Raw genomic sequence first — 22,881 nt, forward strand, 5'->3', positions numbered from 1 at the left:
CTGATAATAATGACATGAGCTCACCAGATTTAGGATGGGGAGGAGAGACAATGGCATGTGGCACCCCATCCTGAACAGTACCGGGCCCTGTATTTAGGCACCGATCAGGGTGCTGATGGGATGGGACTGTGTCAGTGGGGTACTCTGCCTTCGGCTCTGTCCCAACCTGAAAGTGACAGTCTTCATGCCCTGTGCAACCCACAAGCTGATTCCAGCCCCCACTTCCTGTTTGTTGTAGTCCCCGGTGGTTTCCATGGCAGCGGTGAGTTACGGCGGGCCTGCACATAAGCGCTGGGACGGTGGGGCGTCGTGCGAGTGGAGGTGTTAGCCCGTTCACTCTTCTTTTCTTGTCAGTTCACAAAAAAAAGCTACATTCGGCGTGAAAGCAAACGTGGAGAGAAAGTTCAGTGTGAAGAGACTCCGGGCCTCTATTCTCTGTCTCCATCGTCCCCCTTGTCTAGTCTGCGGTCTGAGCTCGGCGGTGGGAGGGGGGGGGTGTCCCCAGCGTGTTCAAGATACCAAGCAGCCGCACAATGTAAACCGAGCTTTTTCTAACATGACGGCACAGAAAATCTGCAGGGGAAGTTAGAACTACTGAAATATAAAAACACTTTCGGAGGTGTACTGAGATGCTTCTTTTACGCTATGGTGATATCGTATAACCTTATTGTGTTTAGCACAAACATATACATTTAAGTCATTCTTTAAAAGGAAATATAAAGATTTCAATTCAAAATATAAGCAAAATCAGTAGCCGCTGAAGCATTCATACATTTGCGCCCTGACATCCTGTTACACTCTAGTGTAAAGGATGTCTTGCGTGCAGATACCGCCCATCGCCATGGCAGCCATACTGCTAGCCGTCCATCCGAGCCACGCCTACCATACCGCCTCCGGACAGGGACACACAGAGATTCTGTACTAAGAGGAGCGTGTCCACGACATGACCAAAGGCTCCTGACATCTCCACCCTGCACACTCCTCACCCTTAGATGTGGAAAAAAAGAATGGGGGTAGGAGTGAGGGTGGGGCGAGGGGGCGGTAGTCTAGCCAGGTGCAAACAAGCACGGCACAGGTGCAGTTGCAGCAGTCAGGCAGGAGGGGGCGCAAACCGAGGCTGGGATGCCGAGCAAGGGGGCAGGGGGTGATGGACCAGTCAGTCTTCCCTTCACTTGCAACACCTTGTCGTGCCTTGTGGGTGCGAGAGGGGGCGCTGCAGTGGAATGCCCCTCTCCCTTTTGGGGGTGTTGTTCAGGATGTCCAGGCTGCGGCGGCTTGATGAGATGACGTCCGCTACGAATTTGGTGCAGTCGGAGCAGACATCACGCAGGCTGCAGCCGTGGGCGTACAGGTGAGGGAATTCCATTTCCACGGAGTGACGGGACAGGCTGCGCAGGGACCTGGGGGGGGGCGACATGGGGGTCACACCAGGCCTCTGTGGTCACAGTAATCAACCTAATCAAATCCCAACAGGGTGGATTTTTAGGGGAAGCCGTAATTCATGCACAGGGGCCAACCTTATCATTAGCCAATGGTATATTATGAATCTGTGAGTGACAGGGAATGAGGCCAATCAGCTTTCACCAAGGGTCTGTGGCCACGCCTCTGGATATGCCCCTGAACCCAGCAAGCTTGGGCCTTTGGTTTGGTCTGACTGACCCACTTTGATTTGAGGTTCTGAGCCACATCATCTGAACTTTATGTCACCTGTAATCCTACCTGTGCCCTGAGCTCCGCTGTCATACACAAACCCGACGTCTGACATATAGAATGTCTCCCTGATTCATTATTAGCTACATTATGCAACTCAGAAATGAAACTGCACTTGGTGATCTCAACCTTTCTAAAAATACAGACCAAAGTGTCTCTTCTGAAATAGAGCACATACTTTTTTTTTTTTTAATTTATCATCTAATGCTCACATTATCAAGCAGCAAAGTTTTTATTGTGTCAGCCCTGAGGGGCTTTTCCAGCCTTGGCAGGCTTCGCACTGCAGCTCTCATGCCACGCAGATGCGGCACACAGTGTAGCTGAGGAGCCCCAGCCTGAGTGTGAGCCTTAATAACCGCTACCTACTCTGCACCCCCCCACGCTTCTCCAGACCAGCAACCGCTGACAGGACCGGCGCCCCCAAAGTAAACAGCGATGCTGTCCGTTTATATTTGTCAGCGCTATCCTGCACAACCCACAGTGAAATACTGTTTATTTCTGAGCTGTTACTACAGAATTCCATGAAATATTTTCTCGATATTCTTCGCATTGTTGTTGTTGGTTGTTGTTTGTCATTTACTGTTATTTCATAGTAATGACTAAATGTCCTATTAACTCTGCAAATGTGTGTTTTGTTATAGTAAACCTACAATTACCAACGGGATCCATACATCCATCCATCCATCTATCTGTCTATCTCTTTGTGTCTAAGTACACTGTCAGAAACAAGAGCACTAATTTGTACCTTTGCTTGTCACTGGGGTTGTACCCTCAGGGGTTAATGTACCTTTTCTGATAGAGAAATAGACTTTGAGGACCTCACAGTCCATTTTTGTACCTTAAATTAGACTAAAAGGTAGATTTACCTACAGCTAGGGTTGGTGGACCCTTGAGGGTCAGTGACAAGAAAAGATACAAACTTACCACTTTTTCTGTCTGTCTGTCTGTCTATCTATCTATTTATCTATCATCTAATCTTCATTCCTTCCTTCCTTGGTTTTATCAATGGTTGTGTGGTTGTACTCTTGTCCATTTTTCACCCTGGGCACTGACTTAATGAGTGAGAAGTGTTATAAAGGTTAGAGCCTCACTGCAGTCTCAGCCTGCTCACTGGGTTTCTTCGCATAGTAAATTATTCACTGCCAGGCTCTGGCAAGCGGAGCCAGGCAGATCTCGCTGCCCACAGACCGCTGGCATCTGAGGGCTCACCGGTGCCATCTCACCCCCGGAGAACAACGGCCACTGTGTCAGCATACGACATGACACAATCTGCAGATACGGATGCTCCATTCTCGGTCAGAACCATAGAATTTACACACAGTACGAACCATTTACAATGTTCTAACGCGTGATGGGCTTCTTTCCTGAATATGTCACCTGGCAACCTCATAAACAGCATATTTATCTATGGAAATCCTCAGGAAGGCAAAACGCAAAGGTGTGCACTTACAGTAGAAAAGTAGACAGTAGAAAAACCCTGTAACTGGGGGGGGGGGGGGGCAATCTTATACACAAAGGGCCGGTATGTATGCAGGTTTTTGGAATAACTGTTCAAACCCAGATGTGAGGACTCTTCAGCCTCTAGTAATCTAATTAGGGAGTTGCAGCAAAAACCCGCACACACAGCAGCCCTTTCTGGGTAAGTTTGCCCACCCCTGCTCTAACCTCAAAACTCTGTCATTTTTAATCACACAGTCGCTCAGTGGGTAGTGCCGTGGCCTTGCGCCTCCAGGCGCGGGGGCTTGATTCCCGCCCACAGCTTCTAGAATGCAGAGCTTGCATGTTCTACCCACGCCTGTGTACAGGCTCGCTAAACGTTTTTCCCCATAGAGCAAAGACACGAATTTATCTGCATCACTGTTCCTAAGTTGCACATGGCGTGTGATTTTGTGCGATGGACTGGAATCCTGTCCTGGAATCTTGTGGCCTCCGTATCGGATGATTTGGTATAAAAGACGGATGGATGAATTTATAATTCCCTGTGTTCTAAATGCCAACCGACTAGCACAGTGTGGCTTGTAGAAAAACACTCAATGGTTGGCATGTTGCTGAATTACAGAGCAAGGATTAAATGGACATGCCAGGTGTGCTATTCTACATCTGTAACAATGCCATTACTACAGGAATAACAATAATAACAGTAATTACTACGGGGAGTAACTATAATGATGATCATTAAAAAAATTGTTATGCAAATGTAAGTTGGTTAATAACTGTTTGCATCGACTCATAAAAGATGCGAAAATATCAGGTTAAAATTAGGAGGCTGGTAAACACTGTGGTGAAACCATTTGGGACACTTTCGGGCAGAATCCTGTCCTGTCCTGTCAGTTCATGTCACCCACAGTCTTTTCAGACCCTCTTGTGTGGGGACATTGAGCAAATGATTCGTATGGAGGACGGGACTCACTTGAAGACCTCGCTCTTTCGGGAGTGACCGCTCAGGTTGCTCTCGAAACCCACTGTGTAGACTGGGATGTGTGCCATTTTCTTCGAGGGGATCTTCATCTGCAGAAAGAGGCAGGGAGGGTTAGGGCGAAGACCACAGGAGGACGGGGAGAATCTGCAAGACCCCAGAAAGGGTCGGAAAGCCAAAAACCACAAACCAACATGGCCGAGAGACACAGACATGCACCAACATATGGTCATGAGTGCGCGTAGCCAAAATTTACGTTCATTCTCTAACGCTGGCATTTTGCTTCATATCCATATGAAATAAAACATGATTTCAAAAGTATCAAAGATGTTGCATATATAATAGTACGTTTAACATACAAACAAAAGCTGATCCACAAGCAGTAAGAAGGAAGGACAGTACCTTGGCACTGCAGGACCCACAGACTGACCTGAAAAGAGAGCGGAGATTAAACCTGAACAGCCTGGGTCCTGATCATTTAGCTGACCTACTTTGCCTGAATAAAAAACTGGAGCAGAAAGTCCGACACTTTCCGAAAAATTATCTGAATCAAGTAATTGCTGTCTGCCTGTAACACGAACTAATGTATCAGCATTACATACCAGGGGACTACATTAGTATTGGATGACAGAACATTAGGGGTCATGGGTTTTAACCTTAAGGTTGTAGGATCAAGTCCCAGTCAGGCCTTTGCTGCAATACTCCTGAGTAAAAGACCCAGTGATGTAAAGGTGCCAACCTGCGAGGCGTTTATGCAGACACCCTCTGATTCACCGCGGCGTGTCTGTGCACATCACAGTGTTTCCACAGCTCACCTCTTACACAGGAGACAGGTGGACGGCCAGGAGAAGAGAGGGAATTTCACTTTACAGCAGCAGCAGACCTGTGACAAGCACAGACACATGCACACACGTTTGCGGGTTTGTATGCAAATATATAGTATGGGCAGATAGGAAAGCAGACAGCGGGGAGACAGAGAGGAAGGGAAGGGGAAGAGAGTGGAGTTCTGCCACTACTGAGCTTTTATAATATTCTCTGATGTTGAACCATGATTTTACAGAAAGGGATAGTTTATGGTTTTGCATATTTGGGAGATGAGATTACAGCAAAGGATGCCACAAACTATCCATGAAAAGCCGATGCAAATAAACAGAAAAAGATCCAAATGAGAAGGTTAGAGAAAGCGAGCAAAAAAAGGGGATAGAGAAAGCCATTAAAAATAAAGAAGGAGATTATCCAGTGAACTTTAATCATGGCAGGACCCATATGCTGTGGCCAGAAAGTGCTCTCTCACAGGGGACAGTGGTGTAAGGCTGTGGCAGCCTTACTTCCCTAAACTGGCAAGACCCACAGCACAGAATGATGAGCAAACATAATTATTAAAAACTGCAGAATCTGTTGAGGGAAGCATATAGTCACAAGATATGAGCTACTCTCACTATTAATAATGATTCTGGGTAGCCAACTCCCTGCATGAAGTGAAGCAACAAGGACTAAGAAGCAGATTAACCCATTCGGCTCGCAGCTAGTCCACTCAAGCAAATCGATTCAAAACGGTTTAAAACGCAGGAAGCGCTTCGACAGGAAAGGGAGCAGCTGCAGGTCCGTGCAAGATGTGAGATACAATAAGATAAGACAGAATTTATTGATCCCAGAGGGAAATTTCTGTGCGTACAGAATCAGGTACGTAAAGTGCAGACAAATATAATGGAAAACAGACAGACGGCAAGACAGAATGTACAGAGCAGACCAATCAAAAAGTACACAAATAAAATATTCAGAGAAACAAAATATTATGGAAATAAATAAATATAAATTGATATAAACATGAATAAAGTAATAATAACAACAATAATTATTATTAGTAGTTATTATTATCATCATCAAATTATAATATTATTAGTGGATGGCATATATGAATAAAAAAACATATAGCTGTGGGTTTCTGCTATAGCGGAGATGGGATTCTTTCTTGTGGTGTTATGGCTGCGGTGAGGACAAGCAAATCCGGGCAGGAAAGAGCAGAAACTGCAACCGCATGCAGAGAGAGGACACTCCAGAAAGCAGTCGTCCTATGGGAGAAGCAGCGGCACTCGGTGAAAGCCAATCGCTGGCAGGATCCCCCCCCCCCCCCCGAATGGCCACTGAAGATGGTGATCAAACCTCTCAGTGCACTACTGAGCCAAAGGTGGACAAAGAGACACAGAAAGATCCTTTCTGATAGATTCAAGGGGGGGAAGCTCTTCTCAGGTCACAGACATACAGACAAAGAGGTCCAGGCAGATACCCAGGTTCAGCCTGAGCCCTGCAGAGAGGCTACGATTCTCAGTGATATCGAGGAAACCACAAGCAAAGGCGGTCTTACAGGAGAGCAACAGCAATGCTTTTTCCCAAAAGCAGTTTCCAGAAGTCACCATCTTTACTATCTTGCGAAGGAGAAGCTACCACAATATGATTATTTTAAGGGTTAAGGGTGCCTGTGATGAGAAGGTTGCTGGTTCGACTCTCGGCAGAAGTCACAGCAAAGGGTACAACTCAAAGCCCAGGCACAGCCTTGGAGAACCTCAGGAGAGCATCCAGCTGGACCTCAGCACCACAACCCATCAGTGGCCACACAACCAGCGCATTTCTCCCATGTCCAGCGTTCGGCCAATAAAGCCTTGAAGTCTTCATAGGCCTGACCCTGCCCAGGATCCCCATCCACGGGGTCAGGAGTTTTCAAGCCCAGAAATATACTCACTGAACAAGTTCCTCATAGTTTAGCTGCAATTATGCAATGCTAATAAATAATATAAATAAAATATATATTTGCCTGACCAACAATTCTGGCCAGTTGTGAATGCTGCTACAATCTCTCAGTACTTGAGTTTTTACTGTTCAGAGAGTATGACAGGGACCCAGGACAGGTGGCTGTATAACACTGTAAATACAACAATATTGACTGTGTAATATGGGAGGGTGGGGGCTATGGACATCCCGGGGGTGGGGTAAAGTCAGCTGATGTCAAAAGTCACCCAGTCAATCTCAATTACCATATTAGAGGCCTGAATTTTATTGGTTGTTTTGCCCCTGTAATATTGCCTGCACCCCCTTGTCTAGCACCTGACCCCGTTGCAGTTTTTTTCCACAACCAGACGCCTGTTTTGCTTTCTTATGTGTTGCTCCTTGTTGCGCTTCTCCTCAAATATGTTTACGAAATAAAAACAATCCAGAACAATCCGCTTCATCCTCACTTGGTATACTTGCGTGGAGAGATGCAGTCTGAATCAAACATCAATAAACGGGCGAGAAGCCGTCTTATATCTGCCTAAATACAATGATATTACATTTCTACTACAAACAGATGATCTAATTCCTCTGACAGCCGCCGAGCCTGGAAATGCCGCATGGGTTCTGTCAAAATGGGAATCAAAGGCTAAAAATCTGGTGCCCCAGAAGAAAAGTCTAGACGACAAGGAAACAACTTAGCAGAGGAAGCACTGTCCTACATCAGTGCTCAGCAAGCACTTATTTCAGGCCTTGAAATCAGCTTTAACTTGGCAGTGAATGAACTGAGAGAGAGAGAGAGAGAGAGAGAGAGAGAGAGAGCTGCTGGCCGGAGACAGAGAGAGAGCGAGACTCCCTCTGGTCACCCTGAAAAGGACATGTGGTCATTGTAAGACAGGAAATTAAAAAACAATGAATAATTGAAGAAAACCATGAACGGCCCATTTATTTATGTTGTGATTCCTGAAGGCCTGCCAGCGCCTGAGGGACACAGTGACCAAAGACAATGGGTTTATTTTTTGTTTTACTTTTATACACAAAAGGTCTTTTCATTACACTTGCAATATTTTGTGTGTGTTATGTTGGCCTGACTGATTGTTTCTTTAGTATATTCATGGGGTGTCAGTGGGTAACACTGTGTCCTTTCACTGGTAGTGTTGTGAGTTTTGGGTGTGTGTGGAGTCTAGGGTGTGAATAGGGTGACTGGCGTCTCACCCAGGGTGCGTTCTGTTTGTCCCGTACGTCCTGGGATGGCCCACTATGACCTCACACTAGATAGTAATCAGTTGTAGGAAACAGATGTTTTGGCAAACAGTATTTCACGTCACAAAGCATGAAGCGGACAGAGATTTAACAGGAAGTGAGGTCACTGACAGTACCTTGCCCTTACGCAGGCTGTTGTACAGATCTTTATTTGGTAGGAATTTCTCCATTTCAGCCTTCACCAGTACCCGGCGCACATTGATGACTTCATCCACCGTCAAGGCCAGACTCTCCACCGGGTGACTGAACTCCTCCTTCAAAGAGAGGCAGAGAGAAAGGTCCCTAAGTTCACCAACCCTACTGAACCCCACCACAGCTACAACATCAAGGTCCCGGGGTGAAGAAGCAGCCACTGGCAGACTCACCATCCACTGGTGCTTCTGGCCCTCCTGTGTGGGCGACGAGCTCTCCGCTGCTTCCATCCTTTCGTCCACGGAGCTCAAGGAGTTACGAGCGGGAGAATAGCGCCCAGGAGAGGGGGTCAGCCAGCCTTGCATGGGATATGAAGCTGCGGAGAGAGGAGATGGACGTCAGCAGGCGATTGCTGACCATCCTCCATTTCACCTGGCGACGCTATCGGTAAACCGCATGTGAGGGACACATTAAGACTGCTGTTGTAGTCTTGGGGGTTGGAGCTACACCTATCTCCTCCACCTTTGGGCCATGGGGCCTCCAAAGCTCCTCTACGCCTCCATCGCCACGTGTCTCACGCGGCTGAGAAAGATCAAGGCCGAATTAGGTTTCTCCTGCCAGAAATAAACTCGCCGTTTTAATAATTCATTTTAAGTGAAAAGGCAGGAGTACATCCCAAGGTGAAGCCACTATGAGAAATGCGAAACTGACCCCCTCGCAGTGATTTTGGGGCTGTTCCGGAGCGGACAAAGACACTGTGCTGTTTACAGAGCTTTTCCCACAATCCACAGGTACTCAAGTTACTCCTTAGATACCTAGAACCTACACTGCAGTCTGTTCAGGGTCTGAATGACCTTCAGCTCACTCTTCATACTTTTCGCCATATTTCTGCTGTCCGTAAAATGTCTGCACTTATAATTGAAAGCGATAACTGCAGATGCATAAGAAACTAAAATGTGTTCAGGTGCTATTCCACTGCTATATTTTTAGCAGTGGGCTTGAATTTAATTCCACGGCTTGAGGCCTCCTCCATAATTCATGAGCTTGCGCAGTGAAAATGTGACAGAAAAGCTGATGGAAAAAAAGACATTTTGACTCTCTAGCTGACAGACTAACTGGGGAATTCTCAGGTTACACATTGACAGCAGCTGTACCATTTCAGCTGCTTTTAGAGCGTCCGTTTTCAGCTTGGGTCGCTGGCACTCAGCTCTGCTTTTCGGTCAGATATGGAATTGTGAAATACCACAGCAGCCCAGAGGTCTAAGACAGGCAAAAAAAATCCGGATTTTTTTTTTCCTAAAAAAATGTAAATTCATGGAGTAACATTTAATTGCATATACAGTTTCAGTCCTAAATTTCACCAGAAACCAAAGCAATATCCTATGGCACCATCCATGGACCAATAAAATACTACATTGATTGATTGATTAGATGAGGCAAGATACAGACAGACACTGACATACACTGTTCATATATTCCTATGACATTTTAAGTTTTTTGATTGCAGTTATTTTAATGAAATTGAGTTTCCCCTTGTGGGGACCAAAAAAGGTCCCCATAACATCAAAATAACAGGCTTTTATCACATTGTGGGGACATTTGGTCCCCACGATGTAATTTATACATAACCCGCACACACATATGCGACATCGATACACAAAAACACTCACTCTGAATCACAGCCCCCTTGTCATTCCCTAACCCTAACCCTAACCCTAACCCTAACCCTAACCCTAATCCTAACCCTGCCATTCCTCCTCAGAAACACTACATCAAACAAACATAACCGGACCATGTCACCGCCAGAAATCTATTATTAGGGGAGAATTCAGCCTTGTGCTTAATGTTAACTGACCGCGATGCAGTGGGGGTGCGCCTCCCCCCCCCAGGGTGCACGCCCTCGGCCGCTCCCCTCTGCGAGGTGCAGCCCCGCCCAGGTGGGCGGAGTCAGACAGCGAGGGCAGCAGCTCCCCCCGGAGGCCAGCCAGGTCATGTTCCGAGAAGGAGCGGTCACGCTTCAGAGGTGTGGGCGAACTCTCGGCGCGGCGGAGCTCCACGCTGCCTGGGGACTCTTCCTCCTGCAGGAATGGGGGAGGGCTGTGGGTGATTATGAGCAGGGCCAAGGACTATGGCACTATGTCCCGAAATGCTAGAACTGTTTCCATGACAATGTGTCCACGGTTACCACCACATCATCAGCGCCATACTGGGAATGCTATTGCCAAGGAAACCATTTTTTTCACTATTGTCTGGACATTTGGACAGCGTACAGTGATTATATTATTTACAGAGCTGAAGGCTTTTACACATTTACATTTCACTGGCTTGCTGTGAAAGACCAGGCGTGAAATTCAGCAGCACAAAAACCCAACTTCACACATGTATTGTACATCGCAAGGTGCTGTTTCAGGAATCTACCTTAATCTTTATTAATGTGTAAGATAGAGTACAGTACAGACTACAGTACAGACAGAACATGCACCTCAATAGAAAGCTTTCATAATCTTCTACAAGAGATATTTCATTTTTATTTATGGAATTTAACAAGTTTTTTGAGGTTTCGATCTCCTCATCAAACTGTCACATTGCATTAATTAAACCGCAATATCTTACCTTTGCTTGTGGTCTCAAGATTTGACACGCCCAGTATTCCAAAAATGTGTGTGTGTTTAAGTGGGGCAATTATCTTGGGAAGGGCACTTTGTAAAAACATTTCAATCTTTCGACATTTTGGTCTGAAGGCATCTTTACATCTCGTCCCCCAAACCCTCTCTCACCTCGAAAAGGTTCATCTCCTCCATCTCGGCCAGGGTGGGGGCCTTCAGCAGCACACGGGGCCGAGGAAGGGGACGACCCCCCACTTCTGACACGGACAGGTCAATGCAGGACGTGGACTTGACGTCATGCGGGCAGGAGTGGAGCAGGCAGGGCAGAGAGCCGAATGCTGTGGGTCGGAACAGATCAGATCAGAAGACAGCGGTGGGAGAGGTCAGTGAGAGCGTGCACTCAGTGTAGGAAGGCACAAGTCCTGCACAAAATGGTCCTCAGTGTGTAATAAAAACTGAATACACACACACACACACACACACACACATTTGTATTCAAATGTTTTTGGTGACCGTCCATTCATTTCTATTGCCAAAACCCTACTCCCATCAATGTCAACTCTAAGCCCTACCCAGCACTAACCATAACCATCCATAACCAAATAAAATACAAGACTTCAGGAAATTTTATTAATTGTTGATTTCAGTGACAGATTTTTTTATAAAGAGTTTCCTCTTGTGTGGACCAAAAAAATGACTGAAAAAATGGTCCCCACACAATGTAACCCACACACAGACACACACACACAACACTCACAGAAACAGACTCTCTCTCTCTCTCTCTCTCTCTCTCTCACACACACACACACACACACACACACACAGTCACACACAGACTCTGTAAATGTTTAAGTCAGCACACAGCCAGTGTAAATGTCTGGGCTAAGGAGGAAACATCACACGTTCTGATTTCCGAGAGGCTCAGAGACTGATGGGTGGGAACTCGCTACCTAATCGCTTACTTCACCGGTTCAGGCACGATTAAAGTAGGCAATGATTGACTGTCCCTGGGTTAAATGTTCCCATTTAATGTTTTAATGTTTCCGCTGTCCTGCTAAGGAAGTGTTTCATTGACAGAGGTGCTGTAGTCTGTGCGGTTTCACCACGATACTGAGCGCGGCTGCGATCGGGTGATGTGGTGACGTACGCCTTTTGGAACAGGGGAGGTCCACGGGCTTGAGTTTGCGCTCCTGTTTGATCTCAGCAAGGATCTGCTCATGCAAGGACTGTTGCTCCAGTGGAGGGGGGGGCAGACTCCGCTCTGATACCTACAGGAGTGGGGGTGGGGGGAGGGGCACACAGACACACTGAAGACCACCCCCTTCTGGCAAGGCCTCATTAGTCATAATATTTTAAAATACGGCCGTTTGTGTGTGAGAGGACCCATGCCTACTGGTTTCAAGGGGGGTCGGGATCTGATGAAGTCCAGGATGAGCTCATGAGCATCTCTCTTCACCCGTGTGGGGATGTCTCCATCCACCTGGAATAGGGATGCAGAGATGTGGGTCAGGTCTGCCCCCCCCCACGCCCTCACATGTCACAATGGCTCACAGAGCCAACACACAAATTTTATGAAATATTTAATATTATCCAATCAGTGGGCAGATCATTACGTAAACCTGCCTCTTAATGTGAACAACCTCCCCTAAACAGCAAAACGCGTGGAAACTGAATATATACAGCATGCAGAAATGGTCCAGTTACCGTTTGTCTAAATACCATAATGGCCAAGATCCATGATTTAACCAAATGCGAATGTGCTGCCCAACGTGGTGGTTCCAGCATCTCAGAAAATTACCTTGCCAATGATCGAGGAGAACGGCCAGATTCGATAAAACCAACAGGAAGGCCGCAGATGCAAAAATAACAGCAGAAAGGCTCCTCTGAATGCACAACACACCACAGCCCTTCTGGAGGAGGCAGTAGGCCCCTACCTTGTAGTAGCCAGATGTACCTAATAATGTGACCATTGAGTTTAAACGAACCGGCGTTTGGGGTTCTGGCCTAAATGAACATGACTAGAGGTGAACGGGAACAGACAGCCGGAGAAAGATAAGAACTTCTAGCTCCATCAGAGCCGTATATGAAGTCCAGGGAGACGCCCTTCACCTCCAGCTGACGGCAGCTCACCATGACCTTGCGTAGCTGGTACTTGCGGGCGCGGATGTCCTGCATCAGCATCTCGAACGGCGTGAGGCGGAACTCAGTGGGCAGCGGATCAAACTGCTGCTCCTGGACCTTCTTCAGCTTGATGCCTTGCCGCAGCTCCTTCATGAGCTGCACCCAGAGGCGAGCCTGCAGTGCCGAACATACACACACATCTGCTGACGCTTCCATTACAGCCTGGACATGCACCGCTGCCTCAGCCAGTGTCGCCATCAAAATTCCCCAGCATTCCCAGTCTCCTACCCAGTCCCTGTGTTTGAGGGCATCGAGCTCTGCCGTGGACCGGTCCTCCTCCGGCTCCTCAGATCGAATCTTCCTCAGCATCTGTAGAGAAATACTAGTTATTGAAGATAACCCTTATTAACGATCAGTAAAGACTAGTCAACGATGATCATCTACCCACAAGTATTTTAATGAGCAGTACACCTAAAATATCACACTACCTGACACTACGCACTAGATTAACACTATTAGTTTAACACTATTAGTTTAACACTATTAGTTTAACACTATTAGTTTAACACTACGATAATAGCGTAGGAGAATCTGAGATGGTCTTCTCTTAGGATGTCCAAAAGAACTTTTATGGACTAGACTGGCATCAGGACCAAGATAAGACAAATGTAAGCACTGGCTCACAGATAAATGGAAAGAGTTTCAAATGATGTTTCAAAGGAGACACAGATGGAATCAATCAAATGGGAAAAGATAACAGCTCCTGGACGTGTGCAGAGCTGCAGTCTGGTTTTAATAGGAAGCATTGTTAACTGGGAAACTTGGAACAAATCAATGCAAAGGCCAACTTCCCTGGATGGTGAGTTTCCTCATCTCTCCAACCATCACATCCACATACTTTGCGTTTCCAAACCTTAAGTTTCAACTTTTATTCATTACTGAAAAAGGTGATGCTATAACCTGAGAAACACATACCACACAGAGACCATTTAGGATGACCTTTATAGAACAAGGTATTGTGGGTTAGAGTGCAATGTAATCCCACGTGTAGACATAACATGTCATATTATGCTGACCTACCCAGTCCCCGTCACTTTGGACTTCCCGCCCAAACCAAACGCATCCTCCACATTTCCAGCCTGCACACTGACAGCTCTCGTAAGGAGCTTGTTAATTCCGTCACCGCTTGTCGGCATGAATTCAAAATCTGAGATCTGTGATTAGTCAGAAATTTTAGGAAAGCACCCAAAACTTGAGGTGAGTGTGGGCTGCAGCTTTGACAGGAGATCGTCAGGTCATCAAAATGTTGTGGTGATTTTTCCACATGGGGGCACATGACCCGATGTGTCATTCCTGAGCCGATAACAGGCCGTGTGGGCAGGTGGCACCAGGAAAAGCACAATAGACTGACCTTCATCTCCCTAACCCCTCTCACGTGTCTCCAGTCATAAAGACAGCGTTTCAGATTGCCTGCCGCTCCCTCCTGGCCCAGATTCCGCCTGTGAAAGCTTCTCACTGCCCCCATCTCCACCTTCCTGCTGCCTCCCCCCCCGTGCGAAAGCATGAGAATGCCCCTCCCACACCCTCGCTGTCCAGCATGGGAAGGCCAGAGCTAAACAGAAATCTTTTACCGACCTGTCTGTGGTCAGATCCTGAGATGATACATATTGCGCTACGTATATAAACCCTTTACGTATGTATATAAGTCCTTGTGTTCAGCCCCCCCCCCCCCCCCCATCTCATACCGTGAAATGGTACACTCTAAGTACTGTGAAAACCCACCACTGTTACCTGCTGTCTGTATGTCACACTGTGGCCCTGGGGGGACATTATCCTGTGCTCACAGTTGGCTTGTATATGCACGGTATTACGATAAAGCTCATTTAACTTGACCTGACTCAACGCTGAGCCCACATCTCTGGCAGAATGGCAGACGCAGGGCTGCGGAGGGCTGGCTGCGTATGAGCTACTGTAGTAGGGTTACATTATGGAGAAGCGAGATAAGCTGCTCTGTCACGTGAGGAGGGGGGCGAGGTCGTCGTGAAAGAGCGTCTGTAGCGGGACGCTCGTGCGAATGAAGGGCGCCGGAGAGTGAAAGTGTTTCAGTCATCAGCCTGTCATTTCACAGACGGTGATAAAAGGACTGGGTGCCCCCCCCCCCCCCGCTCATTCACCCACCTCAGCTTTTATGTGTCTGATGTCTTAGCCAGCTGTTGTGTAAACACCCTGATCAGGACCCGGCCATACTGCTGGGGGGGTGTGTCTCTTTCAAAAAATGACCGTGCATTTTTGTGTCAGTCCCTCCCAATTTCCCCTCCAAAACGTACCTTTCGGTCACACTTTTGAGCTACTTATCCACTCAGGTATATTTTCTGAGGATATTTTTCCTTTCAAATGCCTTCCTGAGGGCACAAGAGGGGATCCTTCTTGAGACCCGATCTGAGGCCACTGTGTGACATTAACCGATACGCCCCCTTCTGCTCATATTTCATAATCGCTATTTATGATCCTAAAACGTCCAGTCGGGACACTCCACATCACTTATTTGTGCAAATCTGAACAGATGCTTGTGACACTTTGGTGAAAACACCCCCACCCCCTACCGGGACCCACTCCAACCTCTTTGGCATCCCGGATCTTGGTCAGGAAGGTCTGCAGCTCCAGGGTCTCCACAAAGAGGGCGCGGCACACTGCCTGGTAATGCTCCGGGGCCTGGGTGGGGTTGGCCAGCCGGGAGGCACACAGCACCATCACCTGGCGAAAGGAGCACACCGCACGCAGCGTCCCATCTTCCTCCTCCTCCTCCTCCTCCTCCTCCTCATCTTGGCCGCTGTAACCTTCATCCGCCACACCACCGCCTGTCGACTCGCCACCCTCATCCCCCCCGACCATGCGCTCTATGAGCCGCTCTAGCTGCGGGCTCAACTCCCGCTCCTCGCTCTCGTCCAATCCCCAGTCCAGGGCCCGGTAAATGGCCACGCCCAGGGACTGAACCATCTGCAAGGGTGAGAGGGGGAGCACAGAAATTGACTTCACTGAACAGTACCCAGTCTTGTCCCCCAAAGGCAATGGAGACCAACAGGGTCTTCACCCCAGGCCTGGATGAGGGCTATTTGAGTGGGGTGCTTACTCACCTGGCGCTGAGGGATAGGCTTGAGGGGAGGTGTGCTACCATCTGGGGGTGAGAGAAAGGGACATAACTATAAACATCAACGTCATTACCTTCATCTACCTGTGCAACGATATCCGGGATACTGGCAGACAGCACAGAAACTCCCAAGCATCTTCACCTCTGAATCCATGATTGACAAATGAATTGTGCAGAGGTCTGTAATATAGTCTGTGGGACATTTCTCCTTGCTCCCGCACCAGGCAAACACCATTTAATGTCCCGAATTAAAAAATTCCATAAATTTGTGTTTAGCAAATGCTTTTATCCAAAATGACACAAAGAGTTAACACAAAGTTAGTATGTCAACCAAGGGATTTGAACTGGCAACCTTCTGTTTGCAAGCGCAGCATCGAATCCAGCTAAGCCACACACTGTTGCGAGGCAAAATGTGTAATTTTGACATAAAATATTAAAAATCCATCCATCCATCCATTTTCTGTACCTACTTGTCCTATTCAGGGTCGGGGAAGGTCAACACACCATTCACTAACAGATGTATACCTATGGCTGTCATCCCTCACTCATCCAATCCTCCCATGTGGCCACGCCCCCTCATCTACCCTGTGTGGATTCCCTGTGTTTACCAGCTGTTTCTTGTTGTTGTCATTAGTCAACAGTGTTTTTAAGTCTGCGATAGGTATGTTTTCTCCAGTCCGGTCATCCGGAAGTTTGACATCTGTTTAATGTTCCTGTTTAGTCTCCCTTATAATAAATCCTCGTTCACCCGATTCCTCAGCTCTGCCTGCTGCTTTCCGTGACAATGGCCATCTGCAATTCATCTTAGCATGCTTTTGGACTTTGAGGGGAACCCGGAGTTCCCAGAGGAAACCCCACGGCGACATGGGGAGAACATGCCCGGGTGGTGGCCTAAACCCTTTGGGTTATTGCACGAGATACAACAAGAACTTTTTCATTAGCCAGATAACTTAAGCTGTACGGAAGGATTGTCCAATAGGAATGTCGCTTACCTCTCCTCCTTTTGGACAGTTTTCATGTTTGGCTTAAGTTATACAGCTAACTGGCAAATTCTGCTTTGTGGAATACCGCCCTTTTCCCGGAGGCGTAAAGCAACACTAACAGCGCTAACCACTGTGCCACCGCACCGCCCAAGAATGGAGAAACAATCAGCAAACAGTCTCTCACACGACTCTATAAAGGCTGAGCTGAAGTCAACATCCGGAGAGACACAGAAACACCTTTTACCCCTAGAGCCCCGGTTTTGTTTCGGATTAAAGTCAAATCAATGCCCCATCAGGACCTACTGTGCTGACAGCTGCATTTTTTGTGAATTCAGGAGCCAGAATTACTGCATTTCTGGGCCAATATCAGTTTACATAAAACTGCACCGATCAGAGATTAGTATCTGAGTGCTGAATGGCGTGGGTTTATATTACAGCGCTGATAGTCTCTGTTGCTGAGGCCACAGGGGCAGAAGCTCCGAGCCACGAACCACAAACGGGGAAATACCAGCCATGAAAGAGAGAGCACTGATTAATACTCTTAAAAGAGTAAAAGAGACAAGAATGTTTCTTCTAAAAGAAAAAAAAAACCTACCAACATTTGGAAGTGACAGACGAACACGGTGCAGACAAGCCGTGATCAGAAACCCATGCAGAGATACTCTTATTTGTTTATAAACATTAGCAGGATTACGCACCATCAACTGCATGCAGCAGCTGCAGAGCTTCCAAAAATATTCTTCATTAACGCCAAGAATGAGAATCAGCTGATCTGACTGTTTTTTTTTTAAAGTTTACAGAAAAGAAAAAAATGTACATATTGATTTTGGAGAATGTGTAAACAAGCTTAGTGTGTAATTCCCAGTCGATCGTAAAAGTTTACAGCAGGATCTACTTCACACTGGCCCATTCTTATACCAATACATACCTACATACGTAAGCTGAAGCCTGAGGTCAAAGATTAATGTTTAAAACTACCGCCAAACCACAATGTGCCACAACAAAGGAGCTGTTGTCCTTTAAAACAAATCACCTTCCTTTTTTGTTGAACTGGTTTTCCGCAAACCGAGACAAATTGTGCATGTAAAGCAATTTTCTCTGTTTTTGCAGGAAAGATGCTTTATTCTATGCATATTTCTCATTTTGTTTATATATGTTAGTCCATTTTATTGCTTGGTATATGGGTGGGGGGGCAGCAGGTGTTAACACTTTGTGTTACTTTTTGTTTATATGAAAAGTGCTTGATTGATTGATTGGTTGATTGGTTGGTTGATTGGTTGATCTCTAAAATTACAGGTGGAGGCCGCGTGGAGACCATGTGCAGGCCGTGTGGAGACCGTGTGCAGGCCGCGTGGAGACCGTGTGCAGGCCGCGTGGAGACCGTGTGCAGGCCGCGTGGAGACCGTGTGCAGGCCGCGTGGAGTTCTGTGCCATTTACAGGTACTTTCTTCAAACCTTTTCTGTCTAAAAATATCTCCCTCTTTCCCTCTCTTCGGTAATAAAAACTCCTGTCACGTTAAAGGTTGAATGTTGGGAATAACGAGTATAAAGAGTCACAGTCACAGAGAACTTAACTGGTTGGTTGGAACAAAATCTTGGTCTGGATTTGTACTCTCTGGTCCCGAAATCTCCACCTCTGATTGTAAAGTGGACTTTCACTGACTTCAAAGTCCAAAATTCTACTCGGACCTTAACACACACCAATAAAAATACTTTTACAGAGTGGCACACAACATAATTTTATATATATATAAAAAAAACCAAAAAAAATCCGCGTAGCGCGCTAGTGTGAATGAATGGTGATGTGTGTGTGCGTGTGTGTAGGGTTATATAAAGCATGATGCGTTATGACAAAAGCAGATGTGTTTTTGTGTGTGACTTTGCGAGGACATCTGGTCCCTGAAATGTGATAATAACCTGTTATTTTGACATTGTGGGGACCATTTTTTTTTGCCCACACAAGGAGAAACATCCATCCATGCATTTTCCAAACCGCTTATCCTACTGGGTCGCGGGGGGTCCGGAGCCTATCCCGGAAGCAATGGGCATGAGGCAGGGAACAACCCAGGATGGGGGGCCAGCCCATCACAGGGCACACTCATACACCATTCACGCACACATGCACACCTACGGCCAAAAGACATTTTGTTTGGTTACTTACAGTTAAGGTTAGGGCTGGGTATTGATACCTAAGCTGTATGTGTGTGTGTGTGTGTGTGTGTGTGAGAATGAGCGTGTATACTGTACATTGGTGCTTTAGTGGTGAACTTGCTTGGCTCAGATCTTCGCAAAGCTAAAAGCGGTGTGCGGACAGCAAGGTCATCCCGCCACAGCGGCCTCTCATGCGCATGACATCAGAGACGGACTCGGCAGACAGAGCAGGCCAGCTCACGCCGGGCCGACGGCCTAAACAGCAAGATAACCTATGATGCTTCTGAAAGCAGATATGCTGTGCATGAAGCGAAGGTGCTCTGTGTTTGTGACAAAAGGAGTTACGTGTCTAACAAGTATTGGACCATTACTTTTTTCATAATTTATAACCTTCTCATTATATTATTATTGCTACTATATTAATTATTTCTAACACATTATAAAACACAAAATTAACAGCTTTCCTTAAGCCTAAATAATGGCAGGAGTGTTGCTGTAAATACCTGCCTCAATATATTGTTAAATGCGTTTTTAAAATGAAAAATTATGCCACTTTGGTATAAATTATTGTGGTTTTGTACAATAATAAGAATAAATTAAAAGCTGAAATACATTTTCCCAAAATTATGTTATTAATAGTTATTCATAATTATAATAGAAAGGAGGGTGGAAGTTCAGCTTAAATTGTTTGAAAAGTGTGACATAGACCTGCTCGGTCATCCGTCAGTTCCATAAAGAAAAGGCTGGACAACACACTTCCTGAGGCTCGGTGCCAAAGGGGAGCCGCATGAGCTCAGCCTGCGACCCCGGGTCCGCAGTCCGCGGATTACACTGCGGGGTTCAGGGATCATGTCCCTCTCAGGAAAACGAAAGCGCAGCTTCATAACACAGACGTTGGGTTAGAAAAGTACGTGCACCGCGTCACCCCCCCCCCCCCCCCCCCCCCCCCATTGCCCAGCTGCCAGCAACTGCGTCGCATAAATTATTGATCATTTACCGGCATGTTCCGATACTGTGTGCCTACGGGTATCCAATGCTGGGGACAATAATTATAATCATTATAAAAAACAATTCTCTATTCACCAATTATCAAATGCATTTTAAGCCTTAATGTTTATTAATATATTGCTTAAGCTACAATGTGACATTGTTAGTTGGTTACAGTAAACAGATGTTTAAGTTTATATTACGCCACTTGTAAAAATGACAGAGATATTAAGTGGGAGGTTTCTCACACAAATCCATAAACCATCAAACGGCCCCTTACCGTGGCTGGGATCCGCTCGCAGGGTCACGGTTCCGTCTCGGTGCAGGAGAATCGAGGATGGATCTTTGACCCGGGCTGGTGCTCGGAAGCTGGCGGCAGAGAGCGGTTTGCTGAAGCGGCTGCAGCATTGGTAACACACCGCCCAAGCCTGCTCTTCATTGATCGGCTGCTCGTAGGATTTCAGCACTTCTTCCAGAGACAGTTCCCGCGGGTCGGACAAATCCCGAACCTCTGGCCGGTCCTGCGGGGCCGACACCCGGGAGTCACCGTCCCCGGTGCCGATATGTGCTGATCTGGCCATGGCTGCGGCATCGGCGTCTCCTCCATCCTTCAAGCCGCCCGCAGCAGCAGCAGCAGCGGCGGCAGCGGGGCCATGGTGGGCGCTTACTCGCCTTTTTCACAGCGCACTGGCGCACCTGTCACGAACAGCACTTTCCATAAGGACGGATGAATGCGATCTTTGATCCGCAGGAATGTCTATCGGAAGCCGTGGGAAGGAGGGCGGAGGCAGAGGAGGTTTCCTCCGAGACAAAGACGCTGTCTGCAGGTGCAAGAATAACAACTTAATACAAAGGCTCCTGCAGCTAGAGGCGATGGAAGGAGAAAAGGACGAAATCATGGAAAGACGAGATGGGATCTGTGTGAAAGGGGAGACAAGCAGGAGGCGCGCGCGCGCGCGCGCGTGTGTGTGTGTGTTTTGCCTGGAGCTGTCTGAGTTCAGCCAGCGGCGCATCCCCTGTTATCCGCACCATCCACGCCCACATACTGAAAACGAAATCTGAAACAGCTCAAACACATAACCTTAAATTCAGTTAATCATGCACGGGAATTTATGCATTTAGGCAGATGTTGATTTGGTGAGCTGGTGACAAAGGGAATCCGGTGATGTTGGGGGAGGGGGCTATTCAGTCCAGCTCTGTGGAGTAAATGTTTAGGGGGCTCATTGTTTAGGCCACTGGAGTTACTGTTTACCTTTAGAAAATCTTGTCCTTGCCGTGTGCGCAGCCGTAGAGACGAGGTTGCCGGACATGTGTAGTGAACAACATTTTGACAAGTAAGCAAAAACAGCTGAACACTTAAAATAATTGCTGAAATTGTTTTACTCGGCAACTTGGAGTTCAAATGTGGCGATTTAGATTTTTCCATGATAAGGTACGTCCTTCGTAAGGACTGTTGCTTATCACGATAGTGTATTGCTTACTGGAGACTTGTCAGGTAGTAACTGGTCTGGAACCGGTGTAAGAAATTTCCAGGCATCCTCTAGTATGATGTATGTGCCTAACAATTAATTAGCCGTCATTAGCCGTTTAACGGTTTTTTCCCAAGTTTATTATATTACAGTAACGTTTTCAGGACATGGATCTGGTTCAGCTCATACTCAGAGGAAAGGTCCAGACTAAGTGGGTCACTAAAGATATTGGGCCCCCAACCCAGATCAATCCAGTCCGCTCAAATTTTTATGGCTCCTCTCACTCTGCCCCCCCCACTGTGTGGCATCCCTGGTCTGGACTAATCAGTCTTGTGGAGCAGAAGTTGTACCACGAGATATACAAAATAAACAGTAAGATACGATCAGCGTCGCAAAAGTCAGTGGGCAGAAACACTTCTTTAGCAGGAAATTGTTCCGTCTCTGACTATACAACCTATACTATAAATATTAATCGTGTTTTCTAAAGGAGCCACACTCTCAGAAAAAAAGAGTACCAGTTTGTATCTTTGCTTGTCACTGGGGCTAGATCCCTCAAGGGTCCACCAACTGTACCCCAGCTGTAGGTAAATGTTCCTTTTAGTTTTGTCACGCCCTGTATCCCTCCCCCCTCATTCTCTTCCTTGTGTGACTCGAACCAGCCACATTCTCCTGCAAACCCCAGTCCAGTCATTGATGTTGTTGCCTGCATGTGTGCCCCTGCCTGATCTTCCCATTCCATCGATCTTCCATCAATGGACCAAATGGTCTCATAGTCCACTTTTATACCTGAAAAGGTGCATTTACCCTTGAGGGTGCAGCTCCAGTGACAAGCAAAGGTACAAACTGGTACTTTTTTCCTTTGAGTGTGCAGCTGAGGTGGCTCAGGGATGAGATGCCTCCTGAGCATGTCCAACTATGAGGAGATGCAGGACACGGCAGAGAGATTAAATCTGGAGGAGCTAGAGGAGGTGGCTGGTAAGAGAGATCTGGGCATCCCTGCTTAGACTGTTGCCCTTGTGACCCAAACTTACATAAGTGGCAGAAAATGGGTGGATAGATAAAGAAAATTCATTCCAAAGTACGGTTGTTCTGTTAGTCTCGTTCAGATCTTACGCATTTTTTTACAGCA

At 46.9% G+C, this 22,881-nt stretch overlaps 1 protein-coding gene across 2 annotated transcripts; it reads right to left on the reverse strand.

Moving 5' to 3' along the window:
- Positions 1–477: 477 nt before the first annotated feature.
- spire2 (spire-type actin nucleation factor 2) lies at positions 478–21,421 on the reverse strand. Of its 2 annotated transcripts, XM_048973367.1 has the most exons (15): positions 20,564–21,421; positions 16,149–16,189; positions 15,634–16,011; positions 13,303–13,383; positions 13,024–13,188; positions 12,287–12,373; positions 12,041–12,161; positions 11,065–11,231; positions 10,143–10,365; positions 8,521–8,663; positions 8,272–8,409; positions 4,942–5,009; positions 4,529–4,556; positions 4,121–4,218; positions 478–1,400 (listed from the first exon to the last, which is right to left on the reverse strand). In XM_048973367.1, exons 1-15 carry the CDS (start codon positions 20,862–20,864, stop codon positions 1,169–1,171), a joined length of 2,271 nt encoding a protein of 756 aa, XP_048829324.1. In that variant the 5' UTR covers positions 20,865–21,421; the 3' UTR covers positions 478–1,168. The 2 variants fall into 2 exon arrangements, with proteins under 2 accessions (XP_048829324.1, XP_048829323.1); XM_048973366.1 differs by having other exon boundaries at positions 13,024–13,383.
- Between the last annotated feature and the right edge of the window lie 1,460 nt (positions 21,422–22,881).

The sequence above is a fragment of the Brienomyrus brachyistius genome, chromosome 13 (assembly GCF_023856365.1).
Source record: "Brienomyrus brachyistius isolate T26 chromosome 13, BBRACH_0.4, whole genome shotgun sequence".
In the NCBI taxonomy this organism is placed as follows: Eukaryota; Metazoa; Chordata; class Actinopteri; order Osteoglossiformes; family Mormyridae; genus Brienomyrus; species Brienomyrus brachyistius.

What these genes read in the sequence shown, in the direction of transcription:
- spire2 (XM_048973366.1), bottom strand. Translation starts at nt 20,864, where the DNA reads ATGGCCAGATCAGCACATATCGGCACCGGGGACGGTGACTCCCGGGTG. An exon ending in GCCAGAAGCACCAGTGGATG is followed by an intron (nt 8,410 to 8,520) that starts GTGAGTCTGCCA and finishes CTCTCTTTGAAG; the next exon opens with GAGGAGTTCAGTCACCCGGT. An exon ending in ACCTGTCTCCTGTGTAAGAG is followed by an intron (nt 4,557 to 4,941) that starts GTGAGCTGTGGA and finishes CTCTCTTTTCAG; the next exon opens with GTCAGTCTGTGGGTCCTGCA.